Source organism: Diachasma alloeum, unplaced genomic scaffold, assembly GCF_001412515.2.
Source record: "Diachasma alloeum isolate Michigan unplaced genomic scaffold, Dall2.0 Dall_scaffold_00192, whole genome shotgun sequence".
Classification (NCBI taxonomy): Eukaryota; Metazoa; Arthropoda; class Insecta; order Hymenoptera; family Braconidae; genus Diachasma; species Diachasma alloeum.
The window spans coordinates 1171729-1193379 of NW_021680357.1; the positions used below are offsets into that span (position 1 = coordinate 1171729).

Here is a 21651-nt window from a genome sequence, read left to right on the forward strand (position 1 = left end):
AGACAAAAATTTGCATGCAACAGCATTCCGTAAATGATCCAAATAAAAATCAATCATACGTACATCGTGGTAGTGTGGATTGTGCTAGTTTGTTGTCATAATATCGTGGAATAGTGTGAGGAACGATGTTTAGGCGATAATTATTTACTGGGCAGCTGTGGCCAGGTGATGCTGTGTGGACCAGTGCGATGGGACTGAGGTGTTCGTTGGCCGGACAACGGGGGCGAATGCACTCCCGTCACCGGATGAATAGAAAATGCCATACTGTTCGTGCGCTAAAATTAAAATTTGCAAATAAAAATCGTATAAGTACATGCTGTCAACAGTGATAATTCAGAATCAAGAACGAAGCGGTAAAACGGTTCAAGTCTTAGCTGAGTTTTCGAGAAGTATCTCCAAATCTAAAAGAGATATCGACATTTTCGTGAAGAATTTGTTAGAGATTGAGACTAATGATGTGTTATGGAAAGGCACTGGTGATGTATTTTATTAGTGGCGTAAGCCACGCGTCTTAACCCCCCACGTACGGCGCCCATATAACGCGGCTTGTCCCAGTGGCCGGGAGACTTTCGGCGCGTTAACTCCGTTATTCAATGAACGATAACTCAAAAACAATCGAACGAAAAAAATTGAAATAAAATGTGTTGGCTGTATTGAACTTTGAAATAAACTCCTAAAGAATTTACTAATTTTTGACACCAATTTCAATGTTTGCCGACAATTGGTTGCCGAGATCTTCGAGCATGCTAAAATTATTTATAACAAACAAATTATTCAACAAATCGAAATTCAACTTCTGCCATTCGATAGAAGGATCATTGAAGTATTTTCAGTACAAATTTCAAAATTTTTGGGAGAAATTTTGTCGATAAACGCAATGATTTAATGTGATTGAATCGGTTGGATGTAAATTTTTCATCTACAACTTTTGTTCAAGAAAAAAAATTATTAATGTATTGAAAAAAAATAAATAAAATAGTTTACTACAGAGACAATTCCATTGACTTTCCAAATATCTTTTCCAAATGTCAATATGTCTCTTAGAATCCGAGAAAATAATTTTTTACTGTTGACGGAAAGGGTCGACGTCGAAAGGATCGATGCATTGACCCCGGCCGACAGAACAAGTTTATCGACGGTTGAATGTCTCAAATTTAAAGTCCATAATTGTCTTTACACTGCACTGGATAATCTCTTGACATTGAACTTGATAATAGACTCAAAATGATTGATAGTTGACTCGAAATTGATTGATAGTCTAAACGAAATAATAGACTCAATATAACACGGTGATGTCCTCGCTTGAGCGGTTACGTTGCTACTGAATTCATATTTGGCGATTTGCTCCGTGATTTGACCCCGAACCCGAACGGTCCCGAAGTCACTCGAGATTTTCCATTGAGACCGGTAACTTTTAAGGTCATGACAAAAATTTGCCATCTCCCTTACATTCCGGGAAATTCATTGAAAACTGGCTNTCAAAAACAATCGAACGAAAAAAATTGAAATAAAATGTGTTGGCTGTATTGAACTTTGAAATAAACTCCTAAAGAATTTACTAATTTTTGACACCAATTTCAATGTTTGCCGACAATTGGTTGCCGAGATCTTCGAGCATGCTAAAATTATTTATAACAAACAAATTATTCAACAAATCGAAATTCAACTTCTGCCATTCGATAGAAGGATCATTGAAGTATTTTCAGTACAAATTTCAAAATTTTTGGGAGAAATTTTGTCGATAAACGCAATGATTTAATGTGATTGAATCGGTTGGATGTAAATTTTTCATCTACAACTTTTGTTCAAGAAAAAAAATTATTAATGTATTGAAAAAAAATAAATAAAATAGTTTACTACAGAGACAATTCCATTGACTTTCCAAATATCTTTTCCAAATGTCAATATGTCTCTTAGAATCCGAGAAAATAATTTTTTACTGTTGACGGAAAGGGTCGACGTCGAAAGGATCGATGCATTGACCCCGGCCGACAGAACAAGTTTATCGACGGTTGAATGTCTCAAATTTAAAGTCCATAATTGTCTTTACACTGCACTGGATAATCTCTTGACATTGAACTTGATAATAGACTCAAAATGATTGATAGTTGACTCGAAATTGATTGATAGTCTAAACGAAATAATAGACTCAATATAACACGGTGATGTCCTCGCTTGAGCGGTTACGTTGCTACTGAATTCATATTTGGCGATTTGCTCCGTGATTTGACCCCGAACCCGAACGGTCCCGAAGTCACTCGAGATTTTCCATTGAGACCGGTAACTTTTAAGGTCATGACAAAAATTTGCCATCTCCCTTACATTCCGGGAAATTCATTGAAAACTGGCTAATACCCTAGTGGAAAAACCTAAGGCAGAGGCGTAACATGCCTGATCAGAATTTCGAATCGGACTTGATCAGCTTCTGATCGAGACCTGAACAGAATTTCCACTCGGGTATGAATCAATTTGAGAGTGAAATTCGTAAGTGTCCTGGTAGCTCAGATGGTAAGAGCACCCGACGCGACATTGGGAGGTTCCGGGTTCGATTCCCGGCTAGGAAGTTACTAATTTTTTCTCTCAAAAAATTAAATTTAATTAATGCCTAATGATGGAAGGTGGAGAAACCCTAGTGGAAAAACCTAAGGCAGAGGCGTAACATGACTTGATCAGTTTCTGATCGAGACCTGAACAGAATTTCCACTCGGGTAGTCAAGATCGACTTGAACCGTTTTATCGCTTCGCTGCAGACATGTCCGGAAAGTAGTTCAAAGCAGCGTCGAAAGCTCAATAACAAGGACATTGATGATGTATGAAAAAAAGTGACACGGTGATGACACTTACGTGATGTATAGAGGGTTGGACTCCCTGTGTATGGATTGGCGACTGAGTAACTGCCGCTCGTACTGTGACTGTGCGGCGTACTTGCTGAACTACCGCAGTAACCACCACTAACAACACCACGTGGACTAGCGCTACTGCTCTGTCTGTATGTGTCGGCACTGCCGCCCACACTGCTACCACCACCGCCACCGCCACCCGCACTCACTGAACCACCGTCTAGAAATAGAAACCTGTCCGGTCAGAGGTGAGAAACCTGGTGAGTATCCCATCGTCCAATAATGTTTGCCTCTCATCAATAATCATGCAGTTTGTCATGCTACGGTACAAGATTGGGAACAAATTATGGTAACGATTGCTGGAGATTACTGATTTCATGCAATTGCATAGGATTTTTTTAAGCATTTTTACGCTTTCAAACGGCTAGGTTGACGGCGCGCTCTTGCGCGCCTCTACGGCGTGACAATGGACGGGTGAGTTAATGATTGCCGGAAATTGCTGATTTTATGCAGTTGCATAGAAATTTTTTTTAGCAATTTTACGATTTCGAATAGCTAGTTTGACGCCGCGGTCTTGCGCGCCTTAACGGCGTGAGAATAGACGAGTGAGTTAATGATTGCTGGACATCGCTGATTTCATGCAACTGTATAGGATTTTTTAAAGCATTTTTACGCTTCCAAATAACGAGACCTACGGCGCGCTCTTGCGCACCTTTACGGCGTGAAAATAGACAAGTGAGTTAATGGTTGCTATAAATTGTTGACTTCATGTAATTGCATAGGATTTTTTTAGTAGTTTTACGATTTCAAATGGCTGCGCTGACAGCGCGCTTATACGGTGTGAGAATAGACGAGTGAGTTAATGATTGCTGTAAATTGCTGATTTTATGCAACGGTGTAGGAATTTTTTAGCAGTTTTACGATTTCAAATGGCTAGTCTGACGGCGCGGTCTTGCGCGCCTTTACGGCGTGCGAATACACGAGTGAGTTGAAGATTGCTGAAAACTGCTGATTTTATGCAACCGCATAAAAATATTGTTTAGTAATTTTATGATTTTGAACGACTAGTCTGACGACGCGCTCTTGCGCGCCTTTAGAGCGTGAGAATAGACGAGTGACTTAATGATGAGTGGAAATTGCTGATTTCATATAATTGCATAGGATTTTTTTAGCAGTTTTACGCTTTCAAATGGCTAGGCTAACGGCGCACTTTGGCGCGCCTTTACGGCGTGTAAATAGACGAGATGATGGACTTGGTTGGGAGTGTGACAGATTTTTGAGGTAGTTATGATCTATTCGATCTTCAATTTGATATTTGTGTGACACAAATGTGTGGGTTTTTTAAATGAGGATGTTAAACTTTGCATTTTACCCATCTTTCTTTCTTTCTCTTTTTTTTTTACTGGAAAAAGATTCCTCAACAAAATCCCTTCGAAGCCATGACCGAAATACATAAGATTGCAAATTTTTTTTACAAAAGCCACACTGGACATATTGTAAACATCATTAAAAAACTCTAAGACACTATATAAAGTAGCATTAAAGAATAGCAAAGCCTGAACCTCTTCACGGAGGAATACCTCACCTATCTAAGAAATAGTGGAAGCGATTGAGCAAAATTATCAGACGGGTCAAGGGTCAGACAAAAGGGACCCTTAAGGTCATTTTGCTCATCTTTTCTATTTAACCCCTAAGACTGCTTCACCTTTCTGATTCCACATAATTTGACTAATTTCCAGTGATTGTATGCGATTTCACCCAGAGTCGCCTGAAATTCTTATTTAAAAGGCACATATCCGTCATGACATCATTTCTCGAAAGTTGTATTATACAAAAATCGATCTGAATATCACAAATGTCTCAAATAATCGTAAATATTGCCTATCATCTCATTTGTCTATTCTCACGTCCTAAAGGTGCGCGAAAGCGCGCCGTCAGACTAGCTCGTTGACTTCTTTCACTTCGCGATTTCATTTCATGCGTTCACAATTGAATCTTCAATTCACTGATTGAAAGAAAAGCATATTTATGAAAGCGATTGCTGATGATTGAATTGGGATGAAGAAAAATGTCCACAAGACAAAGAAAATTCAACGAAATATTCATACCGTCTGTCCACTTGGCTGCGCTGCCATTCTCCTGGACCGTGACAGCCAGCTGACCGGTGTAAGAATTAAACGCCGTGCTGGATGTCGATGTCGGTGGTGCTGTTGGATGACTCGATGAGCCAGGACTTCTAGGTGCACCCGATATCGCTGTGTTACCAGCCCTCGGCATACTGTACAACGCTTCCGCCAGATCGGCTGCTCTCTTTAGGATTATCTCCTTGGGTAGCTTCTCCGGATCGCCCGGATGCCGTGGGATCAGCTTCTGTAACCTCGAGAAGCCCCACTCGATCGTCGGCTCGTTCATAGCTGAATCATCAAAAGTCAATCATTTATTCGGGGCTGATCTTTCGAGATTAGTCTGGGATTCGTGAATTATTGAGCACTTACAGACATAGACGAATCTTCCCGGTGAACCTTTGCAAAATTGTTTGGTCTTGTAGGACAACGTTACTTCAACGACACCTGGTATTTGTCGTGGGGGTGTTTGAACTCTTATTGCATGGTCTGTTATTAGTTCACTCCAGACAAGCATTGTACCGAAGACAACTTGGAGGCCATCGAAAAAGTGTTCACCGATTATTATCACAGTGGAGCCACCCGTCGTCCAACCTTCACTCGGCGATATCGCTTTTATACAGGGGGTTTGTAAAGGTAATGCTGGATACAAACCTGGAAGATAAAGGCCACATCAGTTAATGAAGATTTATGTCGCAAGAGCTTTTGGAATTCTTGTTTCGGGGGTGAAGATGCTAGAAAATTAAGCGGAATGTCATGATTTTATCGGATATTCTGTCTCCATTCAATTATCATGTGAGGAACCAGAGTTATTTTTTCATTTTTTTAAACGGATTTTTAAATTTTTTTTGTTTACATTGGCGCGCTCAGAGATGAAGTGAAAATTCTTTGTACAGGAGGTGCGGTAGTGTCTTGCCGCCAGATACAATCAGTGAATGATCTCAGATTATATCCACCTAGCAAAATTTTCAGTACCAAAGATAGGTACTTATTAAATTTGGTTCCAGAAAATTGTGCTCGAAGAATAATGTAAATTTTCTGTTTATTCGGTCATGTAGCAGATATAGATTTTACTATATTGGCGTGAGCAGAGGTAAAACAGTGGATAATCGTGGAAATAGGACGTGAAAAAAGTTATGAAATATCGCTATCAATATCAATATCAGATGATTTGTCTAAGATTCTATCTTCATTCAATCATCATACGGCTACGAACCACCAGAATTTTCTATGGAGTTTTTTTTTTCAATTTCCAGTTCTTTCTTTGTACAGGAGGTGCGGTAGTGTCTTGCCGCCAGATACAATCAGTGAATGATCACAGATTATATCCAGCGCCACCTAGCGCAATTTGCACTACCAAAGGTAAGTACTTATTAAATTTGGTTCCAGAAAATTGTGCTTGAAGAATAATGTGAATTTTCTGTTTATTCGGTCATGTGGCAGATATATATTTTACCATGTTGGCGTGAGTAGAGGTAAAACAGTGGATAATCGTGGAAAAAGGATATGAAATATCACTATCAATATCAGTATCAGATGATTCATCTAATATTCTATCTTCATTCAATCATCGTACGGCTACGAACCACCAGAATTTTCTGTGGAGTTTTTTTTTTCAATTTCCAGTTCTTTCTTTGTACAGGAGGTGCGGTAGTGTCTTGCCGCCAGATACAATCAGTGAATGATCACAGATTATATCCAGCGCCACCTAGCGCAATTTTCACTACCAAAGGTAAGTACTTATTAAATTTGGTTCCAGAAAATTGTGCTTGAAGAATAATGTGAATTTTCTGTTTATTCGGTCATGTGGCAGATATATATTTTACCATGTTGGCGTGAGTAGAGGTAAAACAGTGGATAACCGTGGAAGCAGGATATGAAATATCACCATCAATATCAATATCAGATGATTCATCTAATATTCTATCTTCATTCAATCATCGTACGGCTACGAACCACCAGAATTTTCTGTGGAGTTTTTTTTTTCAATTTCCAGTTCTTTCTTTGTACAGGAGGTGCGGTAGTGTCTTGCCGCCAGATACAATCAGTGAATGATCACAGATTATATCCAGCGCCACCTAGCGCAATTTTCACTACCAAAGGTAAGTACTTATTAAATTTGGTTCCAGAAAATTGTGCTTGAAGAATAATGTGAATTTTCTGTTTATTCGGTCATGTGGCAGATATATATTTTACCATGTTGGCGTGTTCAGAGGTAAAATCGTGGAAAATCGTGGAAATAGCGGGTGAAAGAGGATAAAAGAACGAGGACGGAGAGTTCACTGCATCGGGGATAGAGTCGGAAAGCAGGCGAAAAGAGGGGAGGGGGGGGAGGTAGAGGAGGAAAGGGGCTTTATAACAAGAAGGAAGGAGGAAAAGCTGAGGATGGTGAGGAAGAGGGAAGAGAGCGGCGATCGGGCCAGGCAGTGTCTCTGGGCTCGGAATTTATAACCCAATGATATCATTTTGTACCCCGGCGCAAACCCATCCTCCCAACTACCACTCGAATACCCTCGTACCCGAACCCACCCAGCAGTCGTTGGAGGGTAGGAGGGCCACGAGCAGAGTGGCTGACATCATGGTATATTGCCTTCAGTGACGCTCAAACACTTTCCTCCCCTTGTGCTCTCTCTTGGATGTATAAACCACGGGAAATAAATCACAGTCGCTTAACGAAACTACGAGTGTGGTCGTTTGTCTTTTAACCCACGTGCGGCAAAATGTAAATTGTTGGTTTCATTCTTCTTGTCTCATTGTTCACGATGATTTTTAGGTGTAATTGAATAGATTTAATTATATTATATAGATTTTTAAATGGAGAAATTATTGAAATATTATAGATTCTTTGAACTCAAACGTGAAAAATTTTTCAATTTAATTATTTCGTTTATTTTATAAACATATTGAAAAATCGACTAGGGAGGTAATGACGTCACACCTCCCTATATTTCGGAGGTGACTCACTACGAGGCGCTGGGTGCGCTACAGTGATGAGAGTCAAGTGAGGTTAAAAAAATTTCTTATTTATACAAAATCAAATAAATTGATAATAATAATGGTTAGTAATTATTTGAATAATTTTTTAAATAAAAAAAAGATTTCGGAAAAATTATATTAAATTTAGACATAATTTTACATGAACTGTAGAATTAAATAATGAAAAAAATTCCGTTAAATATTCTTATTATTTAATTAGGAAGAAAAACTTTTCTGTCGGACAGAAATTTAATTATTAAACTTTTATAGATTTTTTTTTTTTCAATAATTTTTTTTATACAAAAAAGAAGACTTGGCAATTTTTATCTTAAAATTAGACATAATTTGGATTAATTATCGAATGAGATAATGAAAAAAATTCCATGAACTGTCTGGCAGCGAAATTTAATTGTGGATATAAAAAAGACCGGTTTCGTCTCAGTTGTTGACGGATCAGGAAGAATTGCATGAATGCAGATGATCAGCGGTGGAAATACATCGTTTAATGAGTTTCCCTACGTTTCGGTTAACCCAGTAATTTGGCAACTCCGCCGGGAGCATTGGTATTTATTGTGTTGTATACCACTTGGGGAAGAAAGTCGCTAAATACAGTATACAGTACACGTTGGTGGACCACTCCAACCGTAGAGAATTACCGGTATGAGGACGCGGTGGACGACGAATTTCTGTTTCCCTTGGAATGAGTGGAGGGAGTGAGGGGAGAACTGGAAAAAAGAGGAGACAGGTCCCAGTTTGTGCGCACGGAAGGGAATGCCGGGAGTACTGCTGTGGAATAAATAAAATCTTCGGTGGTAACGTCACAACTGAATCTACATTTTTCTGCTACGAGACCGAACGCGCGCTACAGCGCGCTGTAAGTGTAACAATCATAGTTGAAAATCTCAAAATTAAATTAATTATGAATTGAATTTGCCGCCTCAGATGATTGCAACCAATGAGGAATAAGCGTGACAGACTTGCGAGATATCGATAGTTATCGATTTTGAGTGTATGTTCTTTTTGGAATAGGATGTGTTTTTTTTAGAATAGGATTCGTGGGGGAAAGGCCATGGGTGAGCGGCGAGCTCGCCGGAGGGATACTGGGAGACATGCCCGCGAGGCAAACGACGTTCCGCGTCGTAAAGAAAAACACTCAAAATTACGGAAACATAAGAGTGCGATTATTATGTGATGACTAAACGATAATTTTTTTTTAATTTAAAATATCAAAAATGAATCATTTATTTAGTCTGTAAAAAAACTGAAGTTTCTATATTTTTTTTAGAATGAATGAGAATTTTTTCCTTTTTTTTCTAGAAAAAATCAATTTTTTTACGCAGATTTTTTTGGATTTTCTGAAAAACCAGAGAATTTCTACTTTTTTTCGTTTAAATAATGAGAAATCTATTATCTTTCCTCTCGAGTTTTCCCCGAGAACAGAATTTCCTCGAATATTTTCTAGAAATATATAAAAAAAAGTTTTCTTGAATTTTCTAGATATGAAACTAAAGACCTATCAATTTTGGAAAAATTGAAGAAAATCAAATTCATGAGCTTGATGACCCTCATGACCCTTAGGTTTGCAATGTCTTCTCAATTTCCCCAAAAATGAAAAAAAAAATCATGTATAAAAAATTGAATGATCAAAAAAATCATGAATTAAATACAAAATAAGTGCTTCAAGATTAAAAAGGATTCTTCTCCACTTCCTGATACCTTGACGACTGTATAATCCTATTTATACATGAAGCGTCGACTTTGCTAATTTAAGTCATGAAAAATGTATAATTGTTTTCCGTATTTTGTTCAAAAACAGAATTTCCTTGATTTTTTTTCTCGAAAAACTGCCAATTTTTTCAATTAAAAAAAAAACATTTTTTTTATCATTTTCTAGAAATGAAACCTAAACCGCGTCCACCTCAAAAAATAAAAAAAATCGACTTTATGCGATTGGCGACTTTCAGGACCCTGACATTCACCGGGTCCTCCCAATTTCCCTAAAAACCCCACAAAAATGTGCAAAAAAAACAAATGAAAAAAAATCACAAATTAACCACAAATAACTGTTGCTAGATTCTCCATTCCTCTTCACTCCCTGACATCTTGACGACTTTGAGTTACTGTATCGCAGGTATGACTGTCTCATTGGTATGCCCGTTTTGGCGTTTCGAGGGCTTCCCAAGAAAGCGTGATGGCGGGATACACCGTACACTCCGCCCTTGGTTTTCCCCAACTACATGCCGCCCNTCTTGCCAGAAAAGAAAAGCGGGAGAAGAGGGGGGGGGGCGATTCCGCGGGCTGTGTCTTTGCGCTAGTCGGGGCCCTGGCGAAACCAGACAAAAGGGCGAGCCAAAAAGGGAAAAGAAAGAATACTATAAGAGGATGGAGGTACGGCAAAAAGAGGGAAAACTCGAGTGCTGTTGGAGAGTTGTGGGGCGGAGGGGAAAGGGGGGGGGGTGAGGAAGCCTCGGGAACCTCGCGAATGGAGAATGGTTGGGATCCTTCGGTCTATCCCCGCGTCCCCGCCGCCCCATTGATTTACATCTTGTCTTGCATGAGGGAGAGAAGGAGAGAGGGACGGAAAATGGTATGCGGTGTGTGTGGGTGGAAAGGGGGACGGGGAGGGGGGGGGGAGTTTTGAGAGGAGCGATATCAGCCGTTTGTATGCGCGGCCGACGCCAAACTTTGCTGAATTGCCCTATGACTTCTTATATCCCATTCTCTCTCTGTCTTTCACTTTCGTATTCGGTTTTCTTGAGGGGGGGAGAGGGAGGATGGGAGGGGGTGGGTGAGGATCGTTGAGTCTTTTTCGAATTGTGTTTTCTCTTTACTTCAATGCTCTACTGACTTGGGAATGAAATGTGGTGGATGGGTGAGGTTGATTTGTTGAGGAGATTCAACGGGAGAATCAAGTTTTTGGGGTAGTTAGGAGGGAGGGGGGGGGTGAGATAGTAGTTTATGGTGTAGGGAGTGCGAAGAAATCGCGGATGTTGTTGAGATGAGTAGAATTCTGTAGCGAAGGGGTAAAACGGTCCAACTCGATTTTGACAATGGGCCAGTTTTCAGTGAATATCGTGGGATCTAAGGGAGATGACAAATTTTTCGTCTAGGCCTTTTTTGTAGAGAAAATTAAGAGCTGCAAAAAAGGCTATGATGAAAATTACGGTATCTCCCTTGGATTCGGAGATATCCCTCGAAAACTGAAATAACCAGAAACTTAATTTTTTGTTCACAAGTAAATTGATTCAACACGGTAAAAGATCTCTTCAGGGGAACATAATTTGTCAGCAGAACTAATTTCTTTTCTCAGTGTAAGTCGCTACTGAGTTGCGAATGGGGTTTGGAATCTCTGAAATCATTCAAAATCGTGAAATCGCGAAAGAAGTGAATTGAGTGAACTCGAATTCGGGTAATTGGCAGATCCGCTTGAACTTGTCTATCATCACTAATTATAATCACCTCGGTAATGCATCATTCCATCCGCAGTGCAGTATATCAATTCTGCGAACACAATGAGATTAATTGGAATGATAAAGAAGTTTGAGCGGATCTCGTTCTCAAAGTTTTTTGTTGAGATTCGAATGGGGATTTTACGAGTACTTACTGTTGTATTCACCGTGATCACTGGGGTCCAGCCGCTTTGCCCTTCGTCCATGTTTGCTGTTGTTGTGGACAAACATGTTGTCGGAGATGGCCAGTAGCGGTCCTTCGACGCCGACTTGCGTCGATATCACGACCTGTTGAATGTTCAAAAATATTTAGCATTCCGCAATGTGGAGTGATGAAGTGGTGATGGGTTTATTTGACCTTGATGAGGGTACATCCATTGCGCAAGGTCAAATTTAATGAAACAAAAAAAACACTCCCGCTTTTACAACAACTATTAATAATTTTAATCAAATTTCAAATTGGTCATGTTTTTTATGATTCATGATGGATCGAGTTGAATTAATATTTTAGATGTGGATAGCCGACATTGAATGTTGTCATGCGACGTTGAATGTCAACATTCGACATTGAATGTTGATTCCCGACATTGAGCGTCAACATTTGACACTGAATGTTGATATCCGACATTGAGCGTCAACATTTGACACTGAATGTTGATATCCGACATTGAGCGTCAACATTCGACATTGAATGTTGCCATCCGATATTGAATATCAATATGCAACATTAAATGTTAATATCCAACATTAAATATAAACATTCAACAATGGATGTTGACATCCGACATTCAATATCGACATCCAACATTCAATGACAACCTCCAAAATTCAATGTTGACATTCAACACAAGAAACTATTCCTCCTTTTCCAAAAACACTATTCATAAAGTCACTCATACTTTAAATTATTCATCCTCCCTTTAATCCATCTCATTCACCGCGTTTCTCCAGATTTTCTCCCTCCTTTTTTCAATGACATAAAACATTGAGTCACGGCGAACAAATACCGGTGACTCCCTTGAAAAATGAATGAATCGTACACGAAGTGGAAAACCCACTGAAACTTTTTCGACTCTTCGTCCTTTTTTTCCCCTTTCACCCAAAAAAAAACCCGTTTCCTTTCCTCTCTCCCACATTGGTATGAGGCTGAATAACATCCTCCTGCTACTTGGCGACTACATGTATGTGTGAGTGGGAGGGGGAGGGGTAAAACGAGCGAGGGTAAAATTTTAATTCTCAACTTTCGGCAATAAGCAATTCCGGAAGAGATTCGGAAGTACGATAAATATTTTAATTTTCGGCCCGTGGTTTAACCGACCCGTGGAATAAAGAGGAACAAAAATTACCACGACGTACTTTACGCATGCATGAATAGGAGGGGAGGGAGGGAGCGAGTGAGGGTTCGACCTTCAGTCGAAGCCTCCAGTTTCTTCCAGTGTATTAGAATTTTTTTCTCCTTTCCTCTCTTTGCAATTCATTTTTTAATTTTGTCTTTTATTTTCACGCGGGTGAGGGGTGTGGATGGGACTACGAGATATCGTGGAATAGAGGAGAGGCAGTTAGAGAAGGATGAGAAGGGAGAGCGGGTGATACCCGTGCTCCGGCTAATTGCCAACCTCCAGGATTACAAGTCCTGCATTGGAGGCTCTCAACTCGAGACGATTCACTTCGCGGTTGCCAAGTATTTTTCATTTTTTCCTTCAGTCTTTTCATCTTACAGACCATACCGCCCTTATTCGAGCGGGTGAATGAAAAAATGGGAATGATTTTTTTAGGGGGTGAATTGACTCATGAGAAAGAAAATTTTCTTTAGAATATTTTTGAATTTGAGGGGGATGATAATTTTTGTAGAAGAAAGGAGTTAAAAAATTGATTTCAATTATATTTATGAGGAGCTGATCATGAAGTTGAGTTAAAAGAGAGGAAGGATGAAAAATCTTATTAAATCTTCAATCTCTTCTGATCTAATGATCCGATTTTGATGCGTTTACACTCATCTTAAGAGTGGAAAAGATATCTTCAAAATGGCGTTTGATTTTCCGAATTTCACTCTGCCAGTCGTGAATTATTAGAGATTGATTACAAAAAAAATTTCCCTCTTATTCTACCACTTCAAATATAATTATTTATAATTTTTTTCTTTGTTAGAAAATAAATAATACTAACCTGAAACCGTCGCATATCCCTGGGATTACCCGCATTCTTCAGGCAATTTTGATTGCACTTGAGGAAGAATTTCAAGAAAAATCTGAAACAAAAATAATGAACAACGATTCATTATTCCCGGATCGTTTTAAACAGTTGACAGAGCACTTAACGCTCTTTACCTCCAAACAAAAACTTAATTAGTAGAACAACCCTCCCCCCTGTCCCCCCCTCCACCGGAAAGCCCGGTTTGAATACTGCATAAGCCAATCGGAAACCCCCTCTCGTTGCCTACACCCGTTTTGTATTATTCAGCATTTCTCTAGATTAAAGCCCAGGCCACGTGGTAGCGTCGACCTTTAGGACGGTACGAAGGTTCAAATATCCACTCCGCTATCTGCTGCATACATTTAGATTTGCCAATTTCAATTGTGTCTGTATTTTTATTTTTCGTTAAATAAAAAATTCACTCCCTATTGGTGGAGTAAGGAGTACAAGGGGAAAGGATTATTGAAAATTCTGTGGATGGTGGTTATGGTTGATAGGAAGTTGAGGTTATAAAAATGCGCATGGATGAAATTTTTTCAATATTTTAGGAGTTGACATTCGACATTAAATGTTGTTATTCAATATTCAAAATCGATATTTAAGATTTTACCTCAACATTCAACGTCAATGTCCGACAGTCGATGTTGACATGAAATGTTGAAAGTTCGCATTCGACGTTTACATCCGACATTCAACGCTGATAACCGACATTAATCTTCGATATCCGACATTAAATGTGGACGTTCAGTATTGGACATTAAACGTTGATATCCGACATTCAACATTGAAATTCGACATTCAACGCTGAAATCCGACATGAAACGTTTAAATTTCGACATTCAACATCAGTATTCGACATCCAATATTAACATCCGACATTTAATGTTAATATCCAACATTCAATGTCAACATCCAACATTCAATGTTGACATCCAACATTCACCGCTAAAATTCAACATCCGACGCTCCCTTATTCAATCTCTAAATTCCGGTAACCTAAATCCCTCCAAAAATCGAATACTACAAATGACTTTCTGAAGATCGCTGACAAATTCTCAACGTGATTTTACCGAGTATTGAACATCTGGCACTACCAAACGTTTTCCAAGCCAGCTTTTCACTCCGACGTATACGACACGAAATAGCTTACACCCTGTATGTACTCCTAGAAACGGCGGGGGTAGAGAGTACAGAAGGTGCTAGAAGAGGAGAAAAATCTAATAGACTGACGGAATCGAGTTTGCTAGCTCCCCCCTCCCCAATAAGAAACTAACGCGATACTGGTAGTTGCCTCTCGCGCGATAGGAGTCTATCGCCCAGTGGATGCCATCCCCATCGTCACCCTCTGAAATAAAATCCAGTTCGCATTTGAATCAGCCCTGGGTAACGCAATCCATTAGATCCCCTAACAGCCAATACCGTCGGTGCGACGCGAATATACAGAAGGAAACGAGACGAAACTGAAACGCTCCCGAGAAAACGATGAGAGCCCAAGGATGTCACTGATCATTATTGTAACCTACTACTTGACGTCGTTATTCCGGGGAAAAAAAAGAGGGTGGGCAGGTATTTCTATGATATCCATTCCCTTAGTCCATCAGTAAATCCCTTTCATCTCACATCTCAATGTGCGTTGTGCTGGGAATCGGTGTTGACAGCTCAGGCTTAAGACAGTAATTTTCGAAGGTGATCTTTACTCTTCGATATCAACTCGCATTATTTTTGGAGAGAGGTAAATGAGATTGATAGAGGGGTTTTGGTACGATGAATGATGGAATATTTCTGTTTTATGGAATTTAAGATTGACTTCTGGCGAGAGGGAGATTTGATAATATTTTTACGAATATAATGAAAGGGCCTCCTGACAATATCCCGATTTTTGTCTTGATTTCCTCTTGTTTTGCAAAATTGCAAATTGACTTTTGGCGATGAAAAATTAACAGATGAAATAATGATTGGAGTCAGAAGCGGCGGAAGCGCGGATTGAGCTCATTCGATATTTTTTATGTGGACATCCAGTGATGACATTCGATATCGACAGGAGACATTCAACTTCTAATGTCGACATCCGACATTCAACGTTGAAGTCCGACATTCAGCGTCAACGTCCCACATGCAACTTTGAAATCCGACGTTAAATTTTGACATTGAAAATTCAAAGCTGACATTCACCATTTAATGTTGAGGTCCAACATTCAACGTTGAAATCATCCGACATTCACCTTTCATGTCCGGCATTAAATGTCCATAGTCGACATTGAATGTCAAAATTTGACATGGTCACATGACATCCAGCGTCGATGTCCGACATTCGGCTTCGACATCCGACATTAAATGTCAACGTTCACCATTGAATGTTGACGTCTAACAATCAACGTTGAAATCCGACATTCATCTCTCATATCTTTCATCTCCGATATTAAATGTCAATATTCGGCATTGAATGTCGACATTCGACATTATCATCCGACATTCAACGGTCCCATTTCACAAAATACTAAATCGACTCTTGTCCTTATCACAAAATTGTCGTACATTCCTAAACACCTGCTTTCAAGAAATCCAAGTAACAACTCGAAAAAAAAGAGTCGATGTTGCATTACCCGGTATGTGTCCTTTATCTCCTGTTGATACGACTCCTCCGGGTGGGTGTAATGCCGCTTCAGGCCGTGTTGGAATAGAGGAAAATGGTGGGGGTGGGATTGAAGGAGGTAGCAAACGGAAACTCCGGCACGCTCACCACCCCCCGATCATCCACTCCGATAAGGATATGTTACAATGGCCTTTGAATACTCATCCAGGCTCTTGGATAGTCATCTTAACTCGCTTTTCTTCAAACGGAATGAGTGGATTAAATTCAACCGTTAAAGAGAGGAGCCGTAAATAAGGATTTATGCCGTGTGTCTTATCCCGAATTTTAGTGAGAAATGGAAAAATAGGACAGGCGTAGGGGGAGGCGAGGGTTTAGTTCTCGAGCCCATCGAGTTCTCTCGCCGGAGGGATGACAATGGTCTCCCGAGGGAGGTGAAGCCTACACCCCATGCACGTCGCGGTAAAAAATCCTCCCTCATATGTACTCCGCACGGATCCCGGTATACTGATTGTTTCCAGTGGGTGTCTATTTCTCGATCTCCACATGTATTCTATGGATTCATTCCGATACAACTCCCATCCCTTCATTTCATCGTTTTTTCTTGCAGTTTATTCCCCTTTTTCTGATGGAAAATTGAGGGAATTCAAGGTAAAAGTAGGCGCGAAGGGAGGTATTTGCCGGGGGTATAGTGTAAAAACTAATGTCTTAAAGACGTTTTTCTTTAAGATATTAGACACAAACATGTAGATAGAAACAAAAGGGGAGGCTCGTTTTCAACTGAATATTCTAGTGTCAGCCTTATAGCTGGAGGAGTTACAAAAACGTCAACATTTCATTCTTTTTTCTTGCGGCCGAGTTCTAAGAAAAATATAAAAAAATCCAATGACGCAGAATACACAGATCTTGATTTCTCCCATCAATTTTTCAATTCTTTTTCTATTATTTTGACTTTTCACATGAAACACTTTAATTCCGCATTTTGAGATACTAAAAATGTCTCGAATTTTAAAATGCCAACGTCTTAGAAAAAACGGACAAAAGTGTCGAATTTCAAATACTAGCTGGTCTAGGGAAGAAAACGTATTTTAATATTTCAAAAATTACGCATTCGAAGTTAATAAACAGCTAAACAACATGAGGAATCGGGATCAATCATTAGATTATCAATTGAATTTTGAAAAATAATAAAATAACTGATAATCTAAATTTTCAATGAAATATGAATTACACAATTGATAATACGGAATTGTCAATTGACTATTGAGTATATAAATCTAAATTTCATAGGATTTTCGATGAGCCAAATAATCGACAATCTTCCGAACTCAATTATTGATTGACAAAATAATTCAGAATTGGAATAATTAATTGATGATTAATTTAATATTTGAAAAATTATTAATTCAAATTTCAACTTTATTTAACTTCCACGGAAAAATTTATATTTTGAAAAATATAGAAAAAAATATCTTAAATTGGCTCAATTTATATAAAAAAAATATGGAAAATACAGGAGGCAAAATGAGACGTATTGAAATCTTTTCCAATTGTCAATATCTTGATTTATAACTGACAATATTGACAATTAGAAATCACGAAACGTTTCATTTTGCCCGACTCTCCCCTAGATGTTTTCTATATTTTTTTATATATTCTTTATAAATCTGAAAAATATATGGAATTGGCCCATATTATATATATATTTTTTTATATTTTTCGATGGAGGAAAGTTTATGATTAATAAATTCATGATGTCTGAATAAAATGAAATCGCCAAAGTGGTAACTTTATTTTATTAAATTTCAGTTAATTCAATACTATTTCTATCCATTGCTCCTCCAGAAAGAATCGCCACGTAATAATTGTTTAAATTATTAGTCCTTCCATTATTCAATTTCCACGAAAGTTCCTGGAATGAACAGGTGAATTCCCGGTGTCTTGATCATTTTTTCGTGGTGAAATTGATAGGTGGGAGGTTAAAAAAATTAAAGGGCCCTGTGCAATTGGCAATTGCTAATTGGTACAACGTAGGTACAAATAAACGAACGTGCGAGAGAGTGGATGATTTATTGCAAGGTTTGATTGAATTGGATTCGAGTATTTGCCGCGCGTACTGCTAACCGAAACCCTCGTCGATATTTAACGCCGAAAACCTGTCCAGTCCTGCGTACACGATTTTATTCCCCCCTCCGTCGACTTTTTTTTTCGTTTGGAGTTTTCATCTGCGTCACTTCATATTTTGCATTTTTGTTTTGCTGCGGGAGGAGAATTGAATGCGCGTGTGTTGAGTTTTTTTATTTTTGATTTCTTTTCGTTTTGTTATAGTTTTTTTTCCCGGAGATTTAACGGAAATAAAAGAACAATTTGGGGGACAATTTGGGGGTCGGTTGTTTTTCGAACGATAGGCAGGGTTTGTAAATAAAATGTATGAATGAACCGGGGGCTTCCTATTCGTGCTGAAAGGAGTCAACCTCCCTCTCTGATTTTTCGTGTTATGTATTAAAAGACCGTCAGTAGGTTAAAATAAATGAGTAATAATAGAATAAAATTAACAGAAATAATTGAAATAATAAAAATAATATCTGGGATGCATCTCAGTGTTTTCCATCATTTCAGCATCGACTTTGCGAAGTCGAAATATTTGAATTAATTTGAAACAAATTTCATATTCAAAGATGTCTCCAAAATTATCATTTTCAAAAAATACGAAATTTTCGAAAATTATCCTAGTTTCTTTTTAAAAAAAAATATGGGCAATATCTCGAATCGAAAATGAGACCTCGCACATGGCGGATATCTCGAACGAATGGAGAAAGTAAGGCGCTTTCCACGAGTACAATCGCCTTGCGTCAAATTTTCATGAAGCCCGCCCAACAAACAAAAGAGAATTAAATACCATTCTATTAAACACGAATAAACGAATCATAATTGTCCAAATCATTTAGATCAGAGGAAAATAGAATAATTCTGCTTTCTTAATATTGAGCATTACTAAGGTTTTCTTCGAACAAAGTTGATTAGAATTAATAGCTAGAATTATGAGATTATCTGCCATTTTTGACGTTAAGGATAGGAGAATCTGAATGCAATATAGTGAAAATGATGATCGATTTTTTCACTTTGAACAAATAATATTAATATCCAAATACAAAATTTCTGATATGAATAAAAAGAAGCTGTGACTCAATATTCCAAATGAAGTTTTAATTTTTAATTTGGCGCTGAAAACAGGAGATGACAATATTCTAAGCACGGAATTATATTGATGAAATGAGCAACAGATTAATTGAATAACCGTCTGAACTAACTAAAAATTGATAACAGTGTGGGCACGCACTTTTACCAGAGTATCAACAAACATTGAATTCCAGAAATTCACCCTCTAAAGTGTGTCCTAGAAGGAACTGAATTGTAATTATGATTAAAATCTTATTCAGTGAGCACAGGAATAACAACACGAGCGAATCATTCCTTATAATATAAAAATACAACAGCTGATAAATTGGGACATGTGACTCTCACCCCTCGTATTGCTTTCTGCAATGAAAATGATCATAAACAATTAACTGAAAAAGGATTATCAAAGCAGACAGGAAAAAATCCCGAACAAAAATCCATTCGGAAGCACCGATCTACTTCTCTCCTTTCCCCTCCCGACATCAGCAGAATCCGAACGATAGGCGTGTCCGACCAGCTAATCACCTATTAATCCACTCCCCCCAAGTCCCTAACATCTCCATTCACCGTCGAACCATCCCAAATCTCCCATATCCAATCGCCCCCTCCTCCTCCTCCCCCCCCCCGACAAAACCGTCGTTATCACCAGTTCCGAGAATCACCAAGTAAACAGTATCACGGTCCTCAGTCCTAAACTCCCCCGAATCGAGAGGACAAGCGATACCCAACTGTTTCTAAGTAAAGGTATTGATACAGTCACAGTGTACCCACTACTTCGACATCTGATTACAGCCAACTAGTGCGGCCCCTGGGCTAACCACCGAAATGCATAATGGAGGATGCCCAAGACGTCAATTAATAAGAATGTGTACGAAGGTCCGTAAACGTTGAAAGTGAGTGTACGATACAGTGAGTGTATTGCCTCTTGCCATACACGTCTCGTTGGCCTCCTGAAGTCATGGATAGACTTACGATGGGGAGGGGTAGAGGGGGGGGGGCGAGGGGTGGAGGGTTTACTAAGGGGTTAGTAAGGTATCAGGGGATGTTTAATGTTTAACAAGCCTCCATTACGGCCCCTTTGCCTTCTTGCAGCGAACAACCCCTTGGCATCCTGCTATTCGTCGCTCTCAGGATATTTCCGGAAAGTGCTACGGATATGGGGAACAAAAAGAGGAGGCTTTCTTAGGAAGATTGCCGGAGCGGAGAGGGGAGGGTGTGAATTATGATGCGTTCCCCATGGTTTTTGTGGTGATAGCGTCATTTTGGTAATGCTTGTGTGTGTGATTTGTCAAATTTTATATTTATATTTCAGTAGCGAAGCAGTAAACCGGGTTAAGTCGTTTTTTATTATTGGCTAGTTTTTGACGAATATCTCGGAATCTAAAAGAGATAGAAGGATTTTTGTCATGACCTTTACTGTAGAGCCAATAGAGCGTTATAAAAAAAGTCATGAGAAAAATTTTGCTATCTCTCTTAGATTCCGAGATATTCAGCAAAAACTGGCTAATAGTCAAAATCGACTTAACTCGGTTTACGGAATCACTACTGATTTAAAAAATATAAGATAAAATTATATTAAACGTTAATTGTTGTAATTTGGTATTTCAAGAAATATCTAGGGTAGGAAGCTTCAGGCTGGTCGACAGATGGCGCTTATCGACATAACGCTAACCTAGAATCCTGCCGAACGCAATCAACGGGTGAAATAAGCCAGCGAGGCATTTCCTAATATCCGGGAGCACGAAGAGAAAAGACTGGAGTTATTGAGAGCGCAAGGTAGGCTGTATACTACTCCACTCCATAATTCATAGCCGAGTAATACGTCTTACCCAGGGTGTATGCGCGGCTGGTTGGGTTCTGCTGTGGCCACGGCCCATGGTCCAGAGATGTGTAGTCTACTCTGTCGCACTCCCGTGCCACCATCACCTCGATATCCACCCTTAATGGCAGTCTATCACATTAGCCGAGAAGACGGGCTACTGACTACACTAGTTGGAGTAACTAGATTTCGCTCTAGTCGTGTATATCCAACCAGTACTCAACGATTTACCACGGTATATTGCCCGCCACTTAGTGCCAAACATTATTAACCATTTGCCTGGGGAAGCCTATGAGACACTTTAAACTGGGGGTCAACAATGGTTAATTGTATTTTTCGGTTTCAAAAGGAAACATTTTTAGATGTTGCTTCCGAATGGAAGCACTGTACTCGTCAAATCCGTTATTGCCAATTTTTTTGTGCTAGGATAATTCAGTAGCGAAGAGGTAAAAGGAGATATGTCAATTTTGACTATTGACCA

General features: G+C 39.1%; 1 protein-coding gene across 1 annotated transcript in view; it reads right to left on the minus strand.

Annotated features, from left to right (window-relative positions):
* LOC107048418 (transcription factor collier) overlaps nt 1-21651 on the minus strand; it is a 116702-nt gene that overhangs the window by 3035 nt on the left and 92016 nt on the right. The window contains exons 7-11 of the mRNA XM_015271576.1: nt 13555-13636; nt 11544-11676; nt 5336-5617; nt 4949-5254; nt 2845-3060 (exon numbers count right to left, since the gene is read on the minus strand). Coding sequence (XP_015127062.1) covers nt 2845-3060; nt 4949-5254; nt 5336-5617; nt 11544-11676; nt 13555-13636 — 1019 coding nt within the window. The remainder of the gene's footprint in view (nt 1-2844; nt 3061-4948; nt 5255-5335; nt 5618-11543; nt 11677-13554; nt 13637-21651) is intronic.